At 37.9% G+C, this 18,752-nt stretch overlaps 1 protein-coding gene across 1 annotated transcript; it reads left to right on the top strand.

Moving 5' to 3' along the window:
* The first annotated feature begins 1,259 nt into the window (after positions 1–1,259).
* On the top strand, positions 1,260–7,996 carry LOC108226968 (extensin-2). Its single transcript, XM_017401966.2, has 3 exons — positions 1,260–3,243; positions 6,220–6,275; positions 6,390–7,996. Exons 1-3 carry the CDS (start codon positions 1,351–1,353, stop codon positions 7,813–7,815), a joined length of 3,375 nt encoding a protein of 1,124 aa, XP_017257455.2. The 5' UTR covers positions 1,260–1,350; the 3' UTR covers positions 7,816–7,996.
* Positions 7,997–18,752: the final 10,756 nt, after the last annotated feature.

The following is an 18,752-nucleotide window of genomic DNA, read 5'->3' as shown; positions in this document are numbered from 1 at the left end:
GGATGTAAAATGTTTTAAAGCAACTCCAACCACGAAAAATCCATTCACTAAAAAAATGAGTTGACGTACAAAAAAATATAAAATATAAATAATCTGATGGAAATATCACACTTTAACCATACTCTCCCCTTGTCTATAATTTTATCCAAACTTTTATGCCTAAGAATAATAATTATAACATGTTATATTAAAATATAGACATTCAATATAACGAGTATTATCAAAACAAAATATATTACAGATATGGGTTTAATTTAGCTGACCATTATAATCAACTACATTGGTGATCATAATGTCATGTCTAATTTAACCAACCATACACATTATATTGTGTACTTAAACTATTGAAATTTACAGTATTTACAGAGGAATAATTAATTATGTAAATATTACCTTAATTATAATTACAAAGTTGACATAAAATTGGATATACTTGATTATGCACATTTTTTTTTTTAATTTTTTTTTGTCACAATTATGCACATTTTATTAAGTGTTTTTGGTTCTTGAAACTCAAAACCAATACAAATGCATCAAAATATATATGCCAACGAAATATACGCAATGCATGCTATGCGCGCCAAAAGTCCCAAAACATCAATCAGAGCACATACATGCAATTGCTTCACTATTTCTTGACCAAATCGTTCAGGACTCGATAGCAGTAGATACCTAATTTGGACCCTAGTCAAATCTCAACAAAAATCTTTTCTGTCAAAAAAACAACACACTACTGACTAAAACAAGTGAGCATTAAATCGTGTTTGACATATCAATCAAATCTAAAAGGCAACAAAAACCTGCAAAACGTTAGAATAGTCTCTGCCTGTCAAGGATCCATCCGATTTCGTATTTGTGCTGCTAAGGAGATGTTATATTCAAACCATTCTTCTTCCCTCCTTAAATTTATCATTATTTTAACCTTTTTGTTTTAATGTCAACATACTTCAAATCCACATTAAACTATTCTAATCAAACCCTTAATAAGAAAGCTTAACCACACAAACTAAACTATTATAATTAATTACAGCTTTAATTAAGATGGTTGGTCAGTTGACAAGTGGCTAAACACACATAAGACTGAAACAATCATTAAATTAGAATATAAATATGCATGTCGACAAGTTTTATACATTACAAAATGGGAAAATACTGAATTTTACTAAGGCATGGTTTGGTAGATGTAATAGATATTTTCAACATTACACACTACGAAGCTGCTAGAAATTGCACTGTACTAACTTGCGAAATCACTATATAAAGGGGAAATCTCTCATTGGTAAACAATATACAACTAGCTAGTAACATTAACTAAAATCTCAGGAGTGTTGCAGTTTTAACTGTCTGAGAATGGCCACATTTTGGCAAACCCTAATACACTATGCAGTTGTGGGGTGTCTCTTGAGTAGTTTTGCGGTGGAAGGGAGGCCAGCTTATAGTTATGTTTCTCCACCACCACCGGCCTCCCCTCCGCCGTATACTTATACCTCTCCGCCACCACCATCGACTCCCTCTCCACCACCGCCAGTGCATTCGCCGCCCCCTCCTTCACCTCCACCACCGTCACCACCACATTCGCCTCCTCCACCTTCACCTCCACCGCCTTCTCCACCACCTTCACCTCCTCCGCCCTCACCTCCCCCGCCTTCACCACCACCTTCGCCTCCTCCACCCTCACCTCCCCCGCCTTCACCACCACCTTCGCCACCTCCACCCTCACCTCCCCCGCCTTCACCACCACCTTCCCCGCCTCCACCTTCACCTTCCCCGCCTCCACCTCACCTCTTTCTCTCCCCACCTCCACCAGTTAAGGAAATTCCACCAGCACCCCTGGTTGCATCTACACCACCACCACCTAAAAAAGCTCCTTACGTGTATGTCTCACCACCTCCACCACCTAAAAAATACGTGTATGTCTCACCACCTCCACCAACTGAATCTGGTCCTGCCCCTTTTGTCTACAAATCTCCACCATCATCCTCTCCATCACCAAGTCCATCAACACCTTCACATGAAGCTCCACCTCACTATATCAACACTTGTCCCCCACCACCACCCTCTTCTCCTTCAACTCCTAAAGAATCCCCTCCATCTCCTTTTGTCTACAAATCTCCACCATCATCCTCCCCCTCTCCATCTCCAAAACCAAAAGAATCTCCTCCATCACCTTTTGTATATAAATCTCCACCATCTCCATCTCCGGCACCAAAAGAATCTCCTCCATCTCCTTACGTCTATAAGTCTCCGCCATCAACTTCACCATCACCATCACCTCCGATCAATGCATGCCTAACACCTCCTCCTCCACCATCACCTCCGATCAATGCATGCCTAACACCTCCTCCAACATCATCTTCCCCCGAAACTCCTCCATCGCCCTTCACCTACAAACCCCCTCCATCAAGTTCACCATCAACACCCCCAACTGAATCTCCTCCATCGCCTTACGTCTACAAATCTCCCCCATCTCCATCCAAAGAACAACCATCTCCCTCACCTTCACCATCACCTTACGTCTATAAATCTCCCCCGAAAAGTTCCCCCTCACCAACTCCATCACCACCGTCATACTCGGGTCCACCTCATTATATTAACACATGTCCACCGCCACCACCAGGATCAGTTCCTCCGATAGAATCCCCACCATCTCCATTTACCTTCAAGCCTCCACCACATCATAAACATCCTAATTTTCCGCCTCATTTCAAGCCCCCACCTCTACCTACTTTCCCACCATTTCCAACATATAAAACTCCACCACCATCTTCATCTCCTTCGCCCATTGTCAAATCACCACCATCTCCATCACCCAAAGAATCACCCAAGGAATCCCCACCCCCACCATCACCCAAAGAGTCACCGCCGCCACCATCTCCCTCACCCGAAAAATCACCACCCCCACCATCACCTAAGGAATCACCACCACCACCATCTCCTTCTCCATCCCCCATTGTCCACAAGACTCCCCCACCCCCAAAAGCTTACACCTACAAATCTCCACCACCTCCAATAGCAATGCCGCCTTTAGTTCACATTGCAAAACCACCACCGCCTCCGTCACCGCCACCACCATCTCCACCACCGCCGTCTCCACCCCCACCATCACCACCACCACCATCACCGCCTCCACCGTCCCCATCACCACCACCTCCTTCCGTGTCTCCTCCAAAAGCATATACATACGTATCACCGCCACCACCATCTTCTCCTCCACCGTACTCCTACACCTCTCCTCCGCCTCCCGCCTAGGCCTTGATACATTTGCGGCGGGTGCTAGAAAATAGAATCGACCAGTTGAAGAATAAATGAAAGGGCCTATGAAATCATGCATAAACAGTTTGTTAGTGACATGATACGACATATATATGAGTTCAATATTTATTCCTTTATACGCGGGTATACAAGTTTAGAACTTAGATTTATGCTGTATCTTTATCTATGTGATACCCAACTTTCCATTAAATGTATCATATTTATTAGACGTCGATCAATAAAAATTCTCAATTTATTAGTTGCTATAGTTTTTTTAATTTATACATTTGATTATTTTTGTCTCCCTTTTCGTTTTTTACATTTTTTTTCTCATTCTCTCTTGATATATTTCTTCAATATATAGAAAGATCAGTTCTTATTTACATATACTCTCTCTTTTTTTAAATTTATTTACATTTATTCTTCTGATTAGGGGTGAGCATTTGGTAAAAACCGAACCGAACCGAACTGAATTAAAATTCGGTTAAAAACAGAGAAAGCTAAAAAAATCCTTGCCGAAAACCGAACCGAAATTAATTCAGTTTTGAAACCGAACTGAAATTTATATTTGGGTTAATACCGAAAATCGAAGCTTAAAACCGAAATTTCACAAGAACTTGAATAGCAGAACAGACAAAGACATTATAAGTTTACAAGTTATGAATGATTACTGAATAAAAAAGCTTAAACACATCCGGCCATTAAAAACCAACACTTCACACTACATATGCCATTAAAATTAACCAACACACTCCATAAGTCTAAACTTAGTCTATCACAATCTATCACATATTTAGTTTAGTCGCAAAAATTCCTGTCTTCTGCTAAGCATTAAGGGCTCACTGCTGAAGTGCTGCGGTTGCTGATGACTACCGAGTTATTTGACCAGTTGGAGACATACAAGCTGTTGGTGCTCATCCCTTGGCTGCTGCTGCAAAATGACACCAAATAAGGCTTTTAAACTGCCCAGAACACCTTATATATCAAACCACAGAGCATGAGTTACAGATTTCAGTTCATTATTAGAATACCAAGTCAAGAAATACACAGGCACGGATTGTCTTAACACACACTCACATAATTCTGTACTTCACCTATTGCTATCACTACATGTTAATCAATTCAATACATGTATTTCATATGTCGAATTCCATCTAGTATCCACATCAAGAATCAAACATTTTTGAATTTCAATTCTCTCGCATACTTTGCACATTCCATAAACAATGCCTCCCTAGCGGGTGAATACCTCACATACTTAATCACAATTGACTCATTAAAGACCCCCAATCCAACTTTGACAATTAAATTTAGAACATGAGCAACACACCTCAAGTGTAAGTGTTCACCATTTAACACGCTAGTACCCCAATTACCAATTTTATCTCTTAACCTATCCAATGCAACATCATTAGTACTAGCATTATCAACCGTGACAGATAATACCCTAAATATATCCCCCACTCCACCAAACACTCCTCGATTGCCAATGCAATTGCCTTACCTTTATGACTAAGAATTCGACAAACAATAAAGTTTAGTATTTTTTATGCAACTTCCAATCTTTATCAATAAAGTGTGCGGTTAAACACATGTAATTAATTCTTTGATTGGAAGTAGTTAAACAAAGGCGTTGTGTTGGTTCTAAAAGATTTAGTTTCATAAATTATATTAATTTTTTTTCTGAATAAAAATTTAATGTTTGAATTTTTATACACAAAAATAAAATCTTGAAATTAAGTTATGGAACTATGTTTCATAAAAAGTAAGAACCTTAAAATACGTGCCATGAGAGAAATAGAACTATAAAGAAATGAGAAGGATGGAGGGAATAATAATAACATAAACGAGCCGTTAAAATGGGGAAGAATTATAATTATAATTCTAAAAATTCATTAAAATCATCAACCCGAAATCAATGACTTGAAACAATTTCTTATCTACAATCAACTCTCAAGCAAAATCGAGTCAAGTGATACTATATTTTTGTGGAGTTCAACCACCAATTTAGATATCATATAAAACTCAAAGCAAAGTTAAGAAATTCTATGATTGTCTATTGTACAAAAATAATGACGAATACTATAAAATAATAGAAATATAAATTTAATTTGAGAGGAATGTTGGAGTGAACAAGTCAATTGAAACTTCAATACTTGAAAAATAATACATTATAGAGGACCATTCATCGAAGATAAAGTTTCCTCTTTATCTTAAAAATTGTAATAAATTGAAATTATTAAGATTCACGAAGATAAAATGTTCTTGTGCTGAACAAGTCGATTGAAATTTTAATACTGGAAAATGATGCATTGCATCAATAAATTAGACTTTATCTTATTAAGAAGGATGAATTGTTTGAACTAATTGTTTCGAGATTAATGATTTCATGAATTCCTAGAATTCTAATAAAAATTATATCATTTGTAGAGTATTATATTAATACATATATTATTTATATTAATATAAATATTATTTATACAATGATATATATTTATTCGATTTGAATATTTATAATAAATATGTATATTTGAGTACTTTTTAATTAAATGAAGTACTTTAAAGAAATATGACCGAGAATGGTAGGATTGGACTCGTACTTGTTCGAATTATATAATTGTATTCCAATTCACTTTTTTTTACATGAACACAAATTATTTTTATTTTCAACCAGTCGAATCAAGAATCGAACTTGAATTATTCAAATAGTTTTCCGCCCTAAAAATAACAAAATAAAGAAAAGACTACATAAAAGTTCAAACAATAGGTGCATGGTCAGCAGTACATATTTGTGTGTGGACGCGGCTGTGCATCTGATGGCTCAGTCCTGAAGTCAGTTGCTTAAATTAAAAACTGATCCGGCAGAGTAGACAAGTTCTTACCATTAAGTGTATCTTACCATCTGGCAGGCCTTTAACGAAACTCTTACTTATTTGACTACTTCATGCAGTTTGAACCACCATTTAGTGTACAGAAACGACAGCTTTTGTTCAACATAATGATCAACAGATCAAGTACCGAAGGTTTGATCAGTATATATAAAGGGTAGCCTCTGCTCTTAATAAATCATCTCAGTATGAAGTACACTCTTGAGTAGCATTCTATATGATCCCTTCCTGCACTTCTTAATCACTTAGAAGTTCCAAACTCATTTTTGGCCTCAAGATGGCCTCAGTTTTGGCCTGCCTGTTATATGTTACGGCATTATGTGTAGTTGCTGCTACTACTGGTGCAAGTGCCCATGGCAGTTGGCCTTATGTTTATGCTTCTCCCCCCAAAACACTGTATACATATAGTTCACCCCCACCTCCTTACATTTATAAATCTCCGCCTCCACCGTCTCCACGGTATTCGTATAAATCGCCACCACCTCCATATATCTATAAATCTCCACCACCACCTTCTCCTTCCCCTCCCCCTCCCTACATTTATAAATCGCCACCACCACCGTCCCCCTCTCCTCCACCTCCTTATATTTACAAATCTCCTCCACCACCATCACCCTCGCCACCACCACCATATATTTACAAGTCTCCTCCACCACCATCACCCTCACCACCGCCTCCATATATTTATAAATCACCACCACCACCATCCCCCTCCCCTCCTCCTCCTTATGTTTACAAATCTCCCCCACCTCCGTCCCCGTCACCACCTCCTCCGTACATCTATAAATCGCCACCTCCTCCGTCACCTTCGCCGCCTCCTCCCTACATTTATAAGTCCCCACCTCCACCTTCCCCATCACCACCTCCTCCCTACGTATATAAGTCCCCACCTCCACCGTCACCATCACCACCTCCTCCCTACATTTATAAGTCACCACCGCCACCTTCCCCCCCTCCTCCACCGCCATATATATACAAATCACCACCACCACCATCCCCCTCCCCTCCACCTCCTTATATTTACAAATCTCCTCCACCTCCGTCCCCATCACCACCTCCCCCATACATTTACAAGTCCCCACCTCCTCCTTCCCCCTCACCACCTCCTCCGTACATTTATAAATCCCCACCACCACCATCCCCTTCCCCTCCGCCTCCTTATATTTACAAATCTCCTCCACCTCCGTCCCCATCACCACCTCCACCATACATTTATAAGTCCCCACCACCACCATCTCCCTCTCCTCCACCACCTTATTTCTACAAATCTCCACCACCTCCATCCCCATCACCACCCCCACCTTACATTTATAAATCACCACCCCCACCATCTCCGTCTCCTCCACCTCCTTATATCTACAAATCTCCCCCACCTCCTCCCTACATCTATAAATCATCTCCCGCACCATCCCCATCTCCTCTACCTTACATTTATGAATCTTCACCAATATCATCACCATCACCATCAGTAGCTCCATCTGCATCAAGCCCGTCTCCATCTGCATCAAATCCAGAATACTACTACAGTTCCCCATCTCCTCCACCTTACATTTATGAATCTTCACCAATATCATCACCATCACCATCACCATCTGCATCAAGTCCGTCTCCATCTGCATCAAGTCCAGAATACTACTACTACTACAGTTCCCCACCACTTTCCGATGGTTATTAATCAACTGAACATTGTAATCAAATGCAAGTGTTGGAACATGTCTTCCTTTATTGTTTTTCCCTTCAAAAGGTTATCATGATCAGAGTTTGGATTCAAAGCGCGCGCAGATTGTACTTGATTTCTTATTTATTATTCCTACCTATCGTTGATATTAATTCAAGGTTATTTCATTTTTCATCAATTGCAATTGTATGTTGGTTACGGGCAAAGTTTAAATAGGTTTTTAACCTAATCGGTGATCTCTGTTTTAGGGGTGTATCCAACATTCAGTAGTATTACATTGGAATTTCATTTTTTAAATTTGATTGCCCATTTGCTACATACAAGAAAACACTGTCTAAATTGATGTATCAACATCACATGCATCGTATTAATATTATATGATTATGGCTTCATGTTGCTTGATTATTATAAGTAACTAATTAGACTATATTGAATTTAAAGACACTTTAAGAGTTATCTCTTTTCATGTCATTAAAGTGTTAATGGATTTTTCATGTAAGATATGGAGATATCTCAGCTGTTCTCACGAATTCAAGGCGTTAATAGATTTCTCATGTGCAATATGAATATATATATCAATTGAAATTTTTCTCCCGGATTCGCTTGTGTTTTCAAGGTTACACTACAAGAAAACTGTTAATAAACATCACACATGAGACATCGGTCACTTCGGCCACTGATGTCTAAAGTATCATAGACATCGTCCATTTTTTATTTGATGTCCATATAGTTTTAAAACATAGCAGATTTCGAAACCGATGTCTTAAGTTCAAATATTAAAATTAAGCGCGCGGCCTCCCAATTTTTTTCGCCCCTTAGCTGAAAATTCCCTCCTTAATGTTTTTTCTTTCCCTCTAACACATACATTCAGACAAACTAAAACCTAAAAACTAAAAACTAAAAATAGAAAAACACTCAAACCTCTCTCTCTCGACTCTCTCTCACTCACACCTCTCTCTCTCTCGACTCTCTCTCACTCACACCTCTCTCTCGACGATCTCCGCGCCGCTCCTCCTCTCTCCACCTCAGCTCCGCTCACCACCTCCTCCGCTCTCAGCTCTCTCTCGCCACTCTCCACCTCCGCTCGCAGCTCTCTCTCCGCTCAGCTCTGCTCAGCTCTCTCTCTGCCGCTCTCTCAGCTCTCTCTCTCAGTTCTGGTTGTTATTTGTTACTTGTTTATATGTTTTTAGGATAAGTTTGTGGATAGTTACCATGTATTACATGACTGTGGTTGTTGTTCCTGTGTTTATATGTTGTTTATTGTTCTTGTAGTTTGTATAGTGTGTGGTTAAATTATATGTGCATTTGATTAAATGAATGTAGGCTGTTGTTGTAAGTTTGGTTGATGTAGGCTAAATGAAATATAGGTCATAAGATATACATAATAATATTTAATCATAAAATTAGGTCTGAATTTTAGTGACATACCAGGTGGTTTCAAATGGACAAGTCTTGGATAAAGGCAGATAGAGATTCCTTACAGTATGAAATTGGTGTAGAAAATTTCTTGATTTTCGCGGAGGAAAATGCTAAAAACCCAAAGAAGATACGTTGCCCCTGTTCACGTTGTGCTAACTTCAAAAAAACTTCTGTCAATGCAATCAGGGGTCATCTATATGAATCTGGGTTTAGTTTAGGGTATTTGGATTGGATTTGGCATGGGGAAGAGGTTGGTAACTTTATTAACTCACATGCGGGTAGTTCTTGCCCTGCTAAAATTCCAACACACGTTACCGAAACGGTTAAAGTATGTGAAGCAGCCTATAATGATGGAGAATGCGATAATAAATCAGATGACTTTATGAGGTTTGTTTCCGATGCGGAACAACCTCTTTTTGAGGGAAGTGAGTGCACCAAACTAGAGTCGGTCTTGAAATTACATAATTGGAAGGCTAGGTTTGGAGTTAGTGATAAGGCCTTCACTGATCTTCTTGAATCTGTTGGCTCGTTTCTTCCTAAAGGTAATGTGCTTCCGCCAAATATGTATGAAGCGAAGAAAACCTTGACTGATTTAGGACTTGAGTATGTTAAATTCCATGCTTGTCCAAATGACTGTGTATTATACAGGGGTCCAGTTCTCGAGTCTTTATATGAGTGTCCAAAGTGCCAAATTTCTCGCTGAAAAATTGGAAAAGACGGTAAAGTTAGGATTAACGTTCCAGCGAGAGTTATGTGGTATTTTTTGATAATCCCCAGATTCAAACGGCTTTTTAAATCTGCTGATACTGCTAAATTAATGAGTTGGCATGCGAATAATCGATCTAAAGATGGAAAGATGCGTCATCCATCTGATTCCCCTTCTTGGAGAAATGTAGATAGTAGGTGGCCTGAGTTTGGAAGTGAGGACAGAAATATACGCTTAGGATTAGCGGCAGATGGTATAAATCCATATAATAATGGATTAAACAATCGGTATAGCTGTTGGCCAGTTATGTTAGTAACATATAATCTTCCTCCATGATTATGCATGAAGAGGAAGTTTATGATGTTAACAACATTGATTTCCGGCCCGCACGAGCCTGGAAATAATATTGACATATATCTACAGCCATTAATCGATGATTTAAAAAAATTATGGGAGGAGGGTGAACCAAATGTTTATGATGCACATAGTAAATCCTACTTCACTCTCAAGGCAGTTCTAATATGGACAGTGAATGATTTCCCGGGATACGCAAATCTGTCAGGCTGCATAAATAAGGGTTATATGGCTTGTCCAATCTGTGGTGATCAAACTGTGGCTAAATATTTAAATCATAGTAGGAAAATGTGTTACCTAGGTCATCGTCGATATTTAGACCGTCATCATCCTTATAGGAGGCAGCGAATGGCTTTTGATGGAGAACAAGAACTTGGTGATGCACCTGAGCCACTCAGCGGAGAAGAAGTGTTGGCGCAACAACAGAAACTTGAATTCAGTTTTGGGAAAGAGGGAAAGTCGAAAAAGGTGGAGTATGCATGGAAGAAAAAATCAATTTTTTTTTGAGTTAGAATTAGGGGTGAACACGGGTCGGGTTGGCCGGGTTGGTGACGAAAATTCAACCCAACCCAATATAATCGGGTTTTTAATATTCGAACCCGTTAACCCTCAAAAATATTTTCAACCCAACCCTATTATTAATATGGCGGGTAGGGTTGGGTAGGGTCGGGTTTATCGGGTTTTCTTCTATCAAAATTAAAACTCAAAAGCTACAAAATATAAACTTTTAATGGTGCAAAACATATATTCTTAAATATTATATTAATAAATTCTTAAATCCTTAAATGCAGAAGCATCATTTATCCATGCCAAAATATATCAACCAGTGTCCAGTGTGCTAACATATCAAGTGTGCTAACATATCAACCACTGTACTTGTATATTACATGTGGCCTGCATTCTATGCTCACCTTTAGAACAGAAAAGAACTACAAAATAATATTTAAATCATCTCATGACCTTACAAAGGAATAAACTATCAACTATATTGATAATTGCTGTTAAATTCCGATGAAAGCAGTAGCATCTAAATCAAAATGGTAAGCCCTTGACATAATTTGAGAAATTTGTTTTATTCTAGTATAATATTACCTCTAAGACTCTAACATTCACTTGAATCATAATTAAACATGATAAAATAATATATAAATTTATTATCTTTAAACGGGTTGGGTTGGGTTGGGTGGGAGTTAATTATTTAAAAACCCTAAACCAACCCAATTTATTCGGGTTATAAAAAATTGAACCCAATTATTTATTCGGTTTGGAACGGTTCGGTTTGGTCGGCCGAAATAAAGGGCGGGTTGGGTCGATTTTGCGGGTTAAACGGTTTTTTGTTCACCCCTAGTTAGAATATTGGAAGTTTCACCACGTTCGTCATTGTTTAGATGTTATGCACATCGAGAAGAACGTGTGTGATAACATAATTGGGACACTACTTAACCTGAAATTCAAGACTAAGGACAGCGTTGCCTCTCATCTTGATATGGTTGAGATGGGTGTAAGGCCTGATTTAGCTCCTGAAATAGGAGAAAAGAGGACATACTTACCTCCTGCCCCTTTTACTTTGTCTAGAAAAAAAAAATAATGTTGGGATCATTGTCCAATATGAAACTACCATATGGACATGCATCCAATATTAAAAATTGTGTCTCAATGCCTCATTTGAAGTTGTATGGGCTGAAGTCCCATGATTGTCATGTCCTCCTCCAACAGTTACTACCGGTTTGTATTCGTTCCGTGCTTCCGAAAAATGTAAGGGTAAGTATAATCAGATTATGCTTTTTCTTCAACTCTTTGTGCAACAAAGTCGTAGATGTGTCCAGATTGAGTAAACTCCAATCAGATGTGATTCTGACCTTGTGCGAGTTGGAAAAAATATTCCCTCCATCATTTTTTGATGTTATGATACATCTAACAGTCCACTTAGTAAGGGAATTGCGTTTATGTGGCCCGGTTTTTTATAGGTGGATGTTTCCATTTGAACGATTTAATAAAATATTGAAGAGTTATGTACGGAACCGATTTTATCCGGAAGGTTGTATAGCTGAAGGTTATATTAAAGAAGAATCAATTGAATTTTGCACGGGGTTCTTTACCGAGAGTAGCAGAACTGCTGGTCTTGACAAAGATGAAAATTTTTCTGGTCCAGTTGGTGGCGTGACAATGAAGTCGGTGGCAGAAAAGGAACGAGATGAGGCACATCTCACAGTCCTCCTAAATAATATTGAAGTGGAAGCATATATTAAGTAAGTAAATTATTTATACGTAGTATTTCTTATAAGTCCTGTAGTAGTCCCTTTTTATAATGGTTTATTCTTATTTAATGTAATTATGATCAGGTTGCATAAGGAATATTTGGAAAGAATTTACGAAGGAAAAAAGAAGGGTGCACAATGGCTATTGGGAGAGCACAATCGGCAATTTGCAGACTGGTTTCAACAGACAGTTGGGTGACATTCTTCTCCTATTTTATTTCAATTTTCTTCAATTTGTGCTTTACTTGATATCAACTTATAGGCCTTATGACTTTATGTGCAGGTGAGTACAGAAATCAGTGACGGGAAAGCCATTTCAGAAACAATAAGATGGTTGGCAGGAAAACCATCTTATTCAGTGTTGACTTATGAAGGCTATGTGGTTGACGGGGTCCGATACCACACAAAGGAGCGAGATAATGCTAGGGTAGTTCAAAACAGCGGCGTGTCATTAGTTGCTAGGACAGTCCAAGTGTCCAGTGCTAAGGATATAAATCCTATAGAGGGTGATTTAACATTTTATGGCATTATAGAAGAACTATGGGAGTTAGACTACCATGCATTCAAGGCCCCTTTATTTTTGTGTACATGGGCATCAAATGACAGAGGTATCAAGTCCGATGATCTTGGCTTTACACTCGTGAACTTCAATCGACCAGGCCACAAGAAGGACAAATATGTCTCTATTGACCAAGTCAACCAAGTATTTTATGTTGAGGATCCATGTGATGCTCATTGGTCAGTTGTGTTATCATCGACAACTAGAGATTATCATGCCCTGTATGACGAAGATGTTCCAGAGGAGATATCGTGGAATCCTCCCCCGTTCTGTTGCCATATCCCGATATGTGACCCTACTATTAGTGTTGATGCAACTGTTAGTAATAAAAGAGAAAATGTAGAGGGGATTTGGGTTAAGCAGTGATATAGCAATATATACTTGTTTGAATTGTACTTGTTAAATTTAGCAATATGTACTTGTTTGAATTGTATCTGTTAAATTTAGCAATATGTACTTGTTTGAATTGTTTGCATTGTAATTGTTTGAATTTTCTCTGCATTTTACATTATAGCTGTGACTGAATTTTGCATATTGTTTGAAATATGCATATTGTTTGAATTTGGCATTTTATTTGAGTTACTGTGGACTTATAATGTGTGTGTGTTATTTGTGCAGATTGAAACATGGCACCTAAAAAGCAAAAGAAAACACAGAAGGCTGGTAATGCAAGTGGAGACACTAAACTACTGGAGAATGAGATCACAGCATCACAAATCCAAGAAAACCAAGAATTGCAGGCATCGGAACCTCAACAAGCTGGATCAGAGCAACCAACTGTTAACACGACTGGGACAGTTGTAAAAGAATCTGGAGGTAAGCGCGGGGTATGCGCAATGTACAAAGTAATTGTGAAGAAGGCTCATGGGAAAAAGTCTAAAGTCACTTGTGATGAGTATGGAATGCCTAACGGGGAAACAAGGGCCCGATTGCAGTCCTACATCGGTATGTTGGCCAGGACTACAGTTCCAATCGATATTGAGAGTTGGCCCAAGGTTGATCCTGAATTAAAAGCAAAGATTTGGATGGATATTCAGGTACTTTGTAATAATTCTTTAGTTTGTAATAATGCATTTCTATATTCACATTTTTAACGTAATATTAAAATTCATATCTTATTTGTGTATTTTCCAGTCGACATTTAAAATAGGTCCACATTGTGAGGACATTGTCTTAAAGTCTGCTGGCTCGAAATGGCGACAATTTAAAACTGATTTGACGAGTAAGTTTGTGCTGCCATTTGTTGGAGACAAGAAAAAGTTGAGTAAGCCACCAAGGAGATATGCTTATGTTAGCAAGTCCACCTGGAAGCGATTTGTGAAACAGAGGACAAATTCTGCCTGGACGGTATAATTTGTTGCACTCTTAATTTTGCTACTCAATTTTCTGTTCACTTTACTATTTTGCACATATATGACATGTAATTTGCTGATGTTGTTCTTAGAAAATCCATGAAGCACAAAGCAACAGGGTTTCTCAAAGAAAGTATCATCACCGCTTGTCCAGGAAGGGTTATATAGGTTTAAAAGAAGATGAAGTAAGAACACTTTTATCTCTGCACAGTTATCATGGATTTTAACAACTTAACAACTTTTTATGGAAAATGCAATTTAACAGATCAAAAAAGGCAAGTTGGAGCCAGGTGTCGAACCTGATAGAGCCATTTTATGGAAAATGGCTCGTAAGCGAAAAATTGACGAAGAGGTCGAAGAGGTTAAAGAGGTCGATGAGGTTGAAGAGGTCGATGAGGTCGACGAGGTTTCAGAGGTCGATGAGGTCGACGAGGTTTCAGAGGTCGATGATGAATTTGCTGTTGTATGCACAAAAATTGTAAGCTTTCTAAATTATATTTGCATACTAGCTAGTAGGGCCATCAATTATAATTAAAATATAAATTTCTTGATTTTTTGACCAATTCTGTTTCTTTTATGTCAATAGAATGATTTGTTGGAAAAGAAAAAGGCAGGTGAATTAGAGTTCTATGGAGCTGAAGATGTTCTTACCACAGCTTTGGAGAGTCAAGAGCATTCCGGAAGGGTCCGGGCTGTTGGAGGGTACATAACCCCAAAACAATACTTTAAGCTGCCGAGAGAGAAAAAAAATTCGAATCACAAAGGAAGAGTTGATGGCCCGTGATCGGCAAAGGGATGAAAAGACGGAGAAAAAGATGCAGGCTCTTGAGGCAGAGATTGCTCAGTTAAAGGCAATGTTTGCCTCAAGTGTTGGTCCTCAGTCCCCAAAGCAGCCTGAAAAGGCAAGTTCCCAGCCTGAAAAGGAAAGTCCACAGCTTGAAAAGGCAAATGTGGATGATGATGAGGAATGTGTCATGTATGATCAACCTAAGCCTACACCTCCTGCAGTTTCGGTATAATTTCCTGAATTTTTTGTATTTAATTAAATAATTTCCTGAATTTATAAATTCTTTTTGCCTTAATATTTTAATTTGGTCATTTACGTATTGTAGGGGCAAAGATCTTGTGAATTATCTGTGGACAAGAAAGAAAATAAAGTTGCATTTGGTATGGTGTATCCTAGCGTGGATAGAGAAAAAGTTCATGGAATTGATATACCAGATGGCCATAAGTGTGCCTCATCAAACCAGATGCCTTGCTTCCGGTGCCGATACGTGGTGAAATGGTGATAGTCCGCGATGCACTTGGCTCTTTTGTAGCATGGCCTAAGGAATTAATCAGCTACACAACTGCAGTGGTATGTGAATTCTTTGTTTGAGATGTTGAATTTTGATTCGTAGTAGGAATATATATGTGATGTGTATACTTGACATTTTTTATGGTTTGATTATCTACAGGTTAAGAAGAAAGAAAGGTTGCGGCCAAGTGCACAAAAAAATCAGAATGATCAGTTGCAGAAAATTAAGTCGCAGTTCATTAGTGTGAAGCCAAGTCGAAAGGTGCCGAAAGGCTTTAATTTATTGTACAAACACGCAACAATCTGGATGAAAAATACAGGCGTTTCGATAAAGATTGTATGCGATCCGGATGTGTTTGGACATGAAAAGACAGTTTACTTGATAGATGAGAATATCTTGTCATTGTTGTAGTTTAAAATGCTAGGACAAGCTGTACTTGCAGCTTACATGGCGTAAGTTTTCTTTTTCTGTTAATTTTCTATTTTCTTTTTCTTTTTCTGTTAATTTGCTAGTTGTTCGTAGTTCTAATGTTTGCACTCTTTTTCGTAGGCACCTGCATAATGAGATCTCTGAACAACAAACACTGGCGGAGACATTTGCATTTATTGACCCGGGATCCACTTATCACTTAAACGTCAATTTTGAAAAATACATTGTTGAACGGTTGAAAGAGGGTAACCCGGATCGGCTGTTCTTTTGGCCACACAATCAGAAGTAAGTTGTTTATTAAATTTTACTTATATTAAAAACCTGTATAAGAAACATCTGCTGTAAAATGTTTATAATTTTTGATGAAAACAGTATGCATTGGATTCTAACTATTATTTGGGAAGGCGAAATATATATTCTCAATCCGCTCCCTCACCCAACACAATTTCCAGAGCTTGAAAAAGTGTTATCAAGGTAATTTTTTATTTTTCTTAATTAACATTTTGATGGAAATTAAACGTCAATTCTGAAACCGTGTACATTGTATATGTAGCGCGATTAAGACTTTTAATTCTGAAACTGGTAGGAGCAACAAGCCAGCTAAGGCAAAGTTTTTAAGTGTAAGTACTTTTACACTTTATCATTTGAGTACATAGTTATAGTTAATAAGTAGTTTAATTGAGGTGTAATTTTAATTTTTCAAATAGGGATCTCCCAAACAACCTGGTGGCCATGAATGCGGTTACGTAGTCATGCGTTACATGAAAGAAATTATCACTGACACAAGATTAAGTTTTACTTCAAAGGTATGCATAGTTGTTTTGCTATATATATATCAGATACCTTTTAGTTATATGTGCACTTATCAATTTTCATGAATTTGTTAGTGGCTGGCCAAGAGTCGAGTTTCTTACACCGAGGAGCAGCTTGATGAAGTGCGTATTGAGGCTCTCCAGTTCTGCCAGGACCACATATGACCAGTACTTTCTTAGCAGTCGAGGTTTCAACTGTCTAAACAGTTTGGTTGCGGACAAATGGAGGTTTCTACTGTGAACAACTTGATATGCAGTAACTAGTAGTTTTTTGGTAGCTTTTGTGGATTGAATGGGTACAATGATAAGTGGTTTGCATATGCTTAAGTATTTAGTAGTTTGTTTTGCGTATTGAACGACGTATGATCTTAGTTGGCTTTGTGTAGTAGTTGGTTTGTTGGTTGATGGCAGAATTGTTGTTGGTTTTGCAAATTGAATTTGTTTGGTTGGATTGAAGTAGATTTGGATGTGTATTTTGGATGGTGCAATATATATTCAGGCTGGTATATTATGGATGCCAGTTTTTTAAATTCTGTTTGTGCATGGATGGACATTAGTTTTTTTAATATAACCTTAGAAAGTAATATCTATTTGTAAGAAGCACATCATATTTTTCAACAAATTTTGATGTCTTAAACTAAGATAGAAATCAGTTTTTTTGCTTTAAAACAGATGTCTAAAAATAATAAAGTAATCACCTCAAAGAGATGTCTATTGGAAGAATGCACATCACAATTTTTCTGTAAAGACTGATGTCTCTACAAAAATAGACATCATCTAAAGACGATGTGAAAAATTGTTAAGTACATTAGTTATTTTCTAAAGGAATCGATGTCTATAGAGACAATGACATCAGTACAAGGTGATGTTTAAAACAAAATAGAAATTACTTTCTTGTGTAAAACCTGATGTTCAAGCCTTTAATTAGTTAGTGTCATTACATGTTATATGTCTTAAATTGCAAGTAACTTTAGTATAAACTTAAGTAAAAGTAATATATTTTGTAAGAAATGGTGGCATAGACATCTGAATATCAGTAAAAAAATGATGTGTGAGTAAGGTTTTCACATCGGTTGTCGACTGATGTCTAGAATAGACATCACCGACATCAACATCGGTCTAAAAAACTAAAGACATCGGCCAGAAACTGATGTCTATTAGCTTTTTTCTTGTAGTGTTAATGTTTGATGATCTTACACCTTTGCACTGCGTCATGAGGACAGCTAAACTGGTAGTACAGCTGTGGCAAAATGCTCGGAGCTCTGAAGTTTTGAATTATACTGTAAATTTTACTGCAAAGGATGATACACCAACTTGGTCATGTCCTCCTATGATGGCACTATTAAAATTAACATGTTCGGGGCTCTATTTTATGAAAAACGTACAGATTAGGCCAATATTCACAGGCAATAAAACATGTACAACTCAACTTAAAGATGAAAAATTAGGCCACGCTCCGGAACTAGAACATGAACTGCTAATAAAAGAAGGAAAGAAAAAAAAGCACCTTATAAGCGAGAATATAGGTACAGAGCACCCAATTCAGAACTCCTGGGAGCTCGGAAAAGTTTAAAAGAACTTAACCATATGTCTAACAATTATAAGATACTATGACAGTGCATCCATTCACAGCAGAGAATGTAGGTAGAGAACAACCAAACTGAAAATCTTTGGACTTATCAAGTAACTTCACTATATATCCACGTGAAGCACGCTATCGACTGTTTCCATCAAGTACTCAGATTTA

The sequence above is a fragment of the Daucus carota genome, chromosome 1 (genome assembly GCF_001625215.2).
Source record: "Daucus carota subsp. sativus chromosome 1, DH1 v3.0, whole genome shotgun sequence".
Classification (NCBI taxonomy): Eukaryota; Viridiplantae; Streptophyta; class Magnoliopsida; order Apiales; family Apiaceae; genus Daucus; species Daucus carota.
This window is presented reverse-complemented; position numbering and strand designations above follow the sequence as displayed.

Bases quoted from the DNA above. Each gene is read 5' to 3' on its own strand.
- LOC108226968 (XM_017401966.2), top strand. From the start codon at position 1,351: ATGGCCACATTTTGGCAAACCCTAATACACTATGCAGTTGTGGGGTGT. The intron at 3,244-6,219 runs GCCTAGGCCTTG...ACCACCATTTAG, and splicing joins ACACCTCTCCTCCGCCTCCC to TGTACAGAAACGACAGCTTT. The intron at 6,276-6,389 runs GTTTGATCAGTA...TTAATCACTTAG, and splicing joins CAACAGATCAAGTACCGAAG to AAGTTCCAAACTCATTTTTG.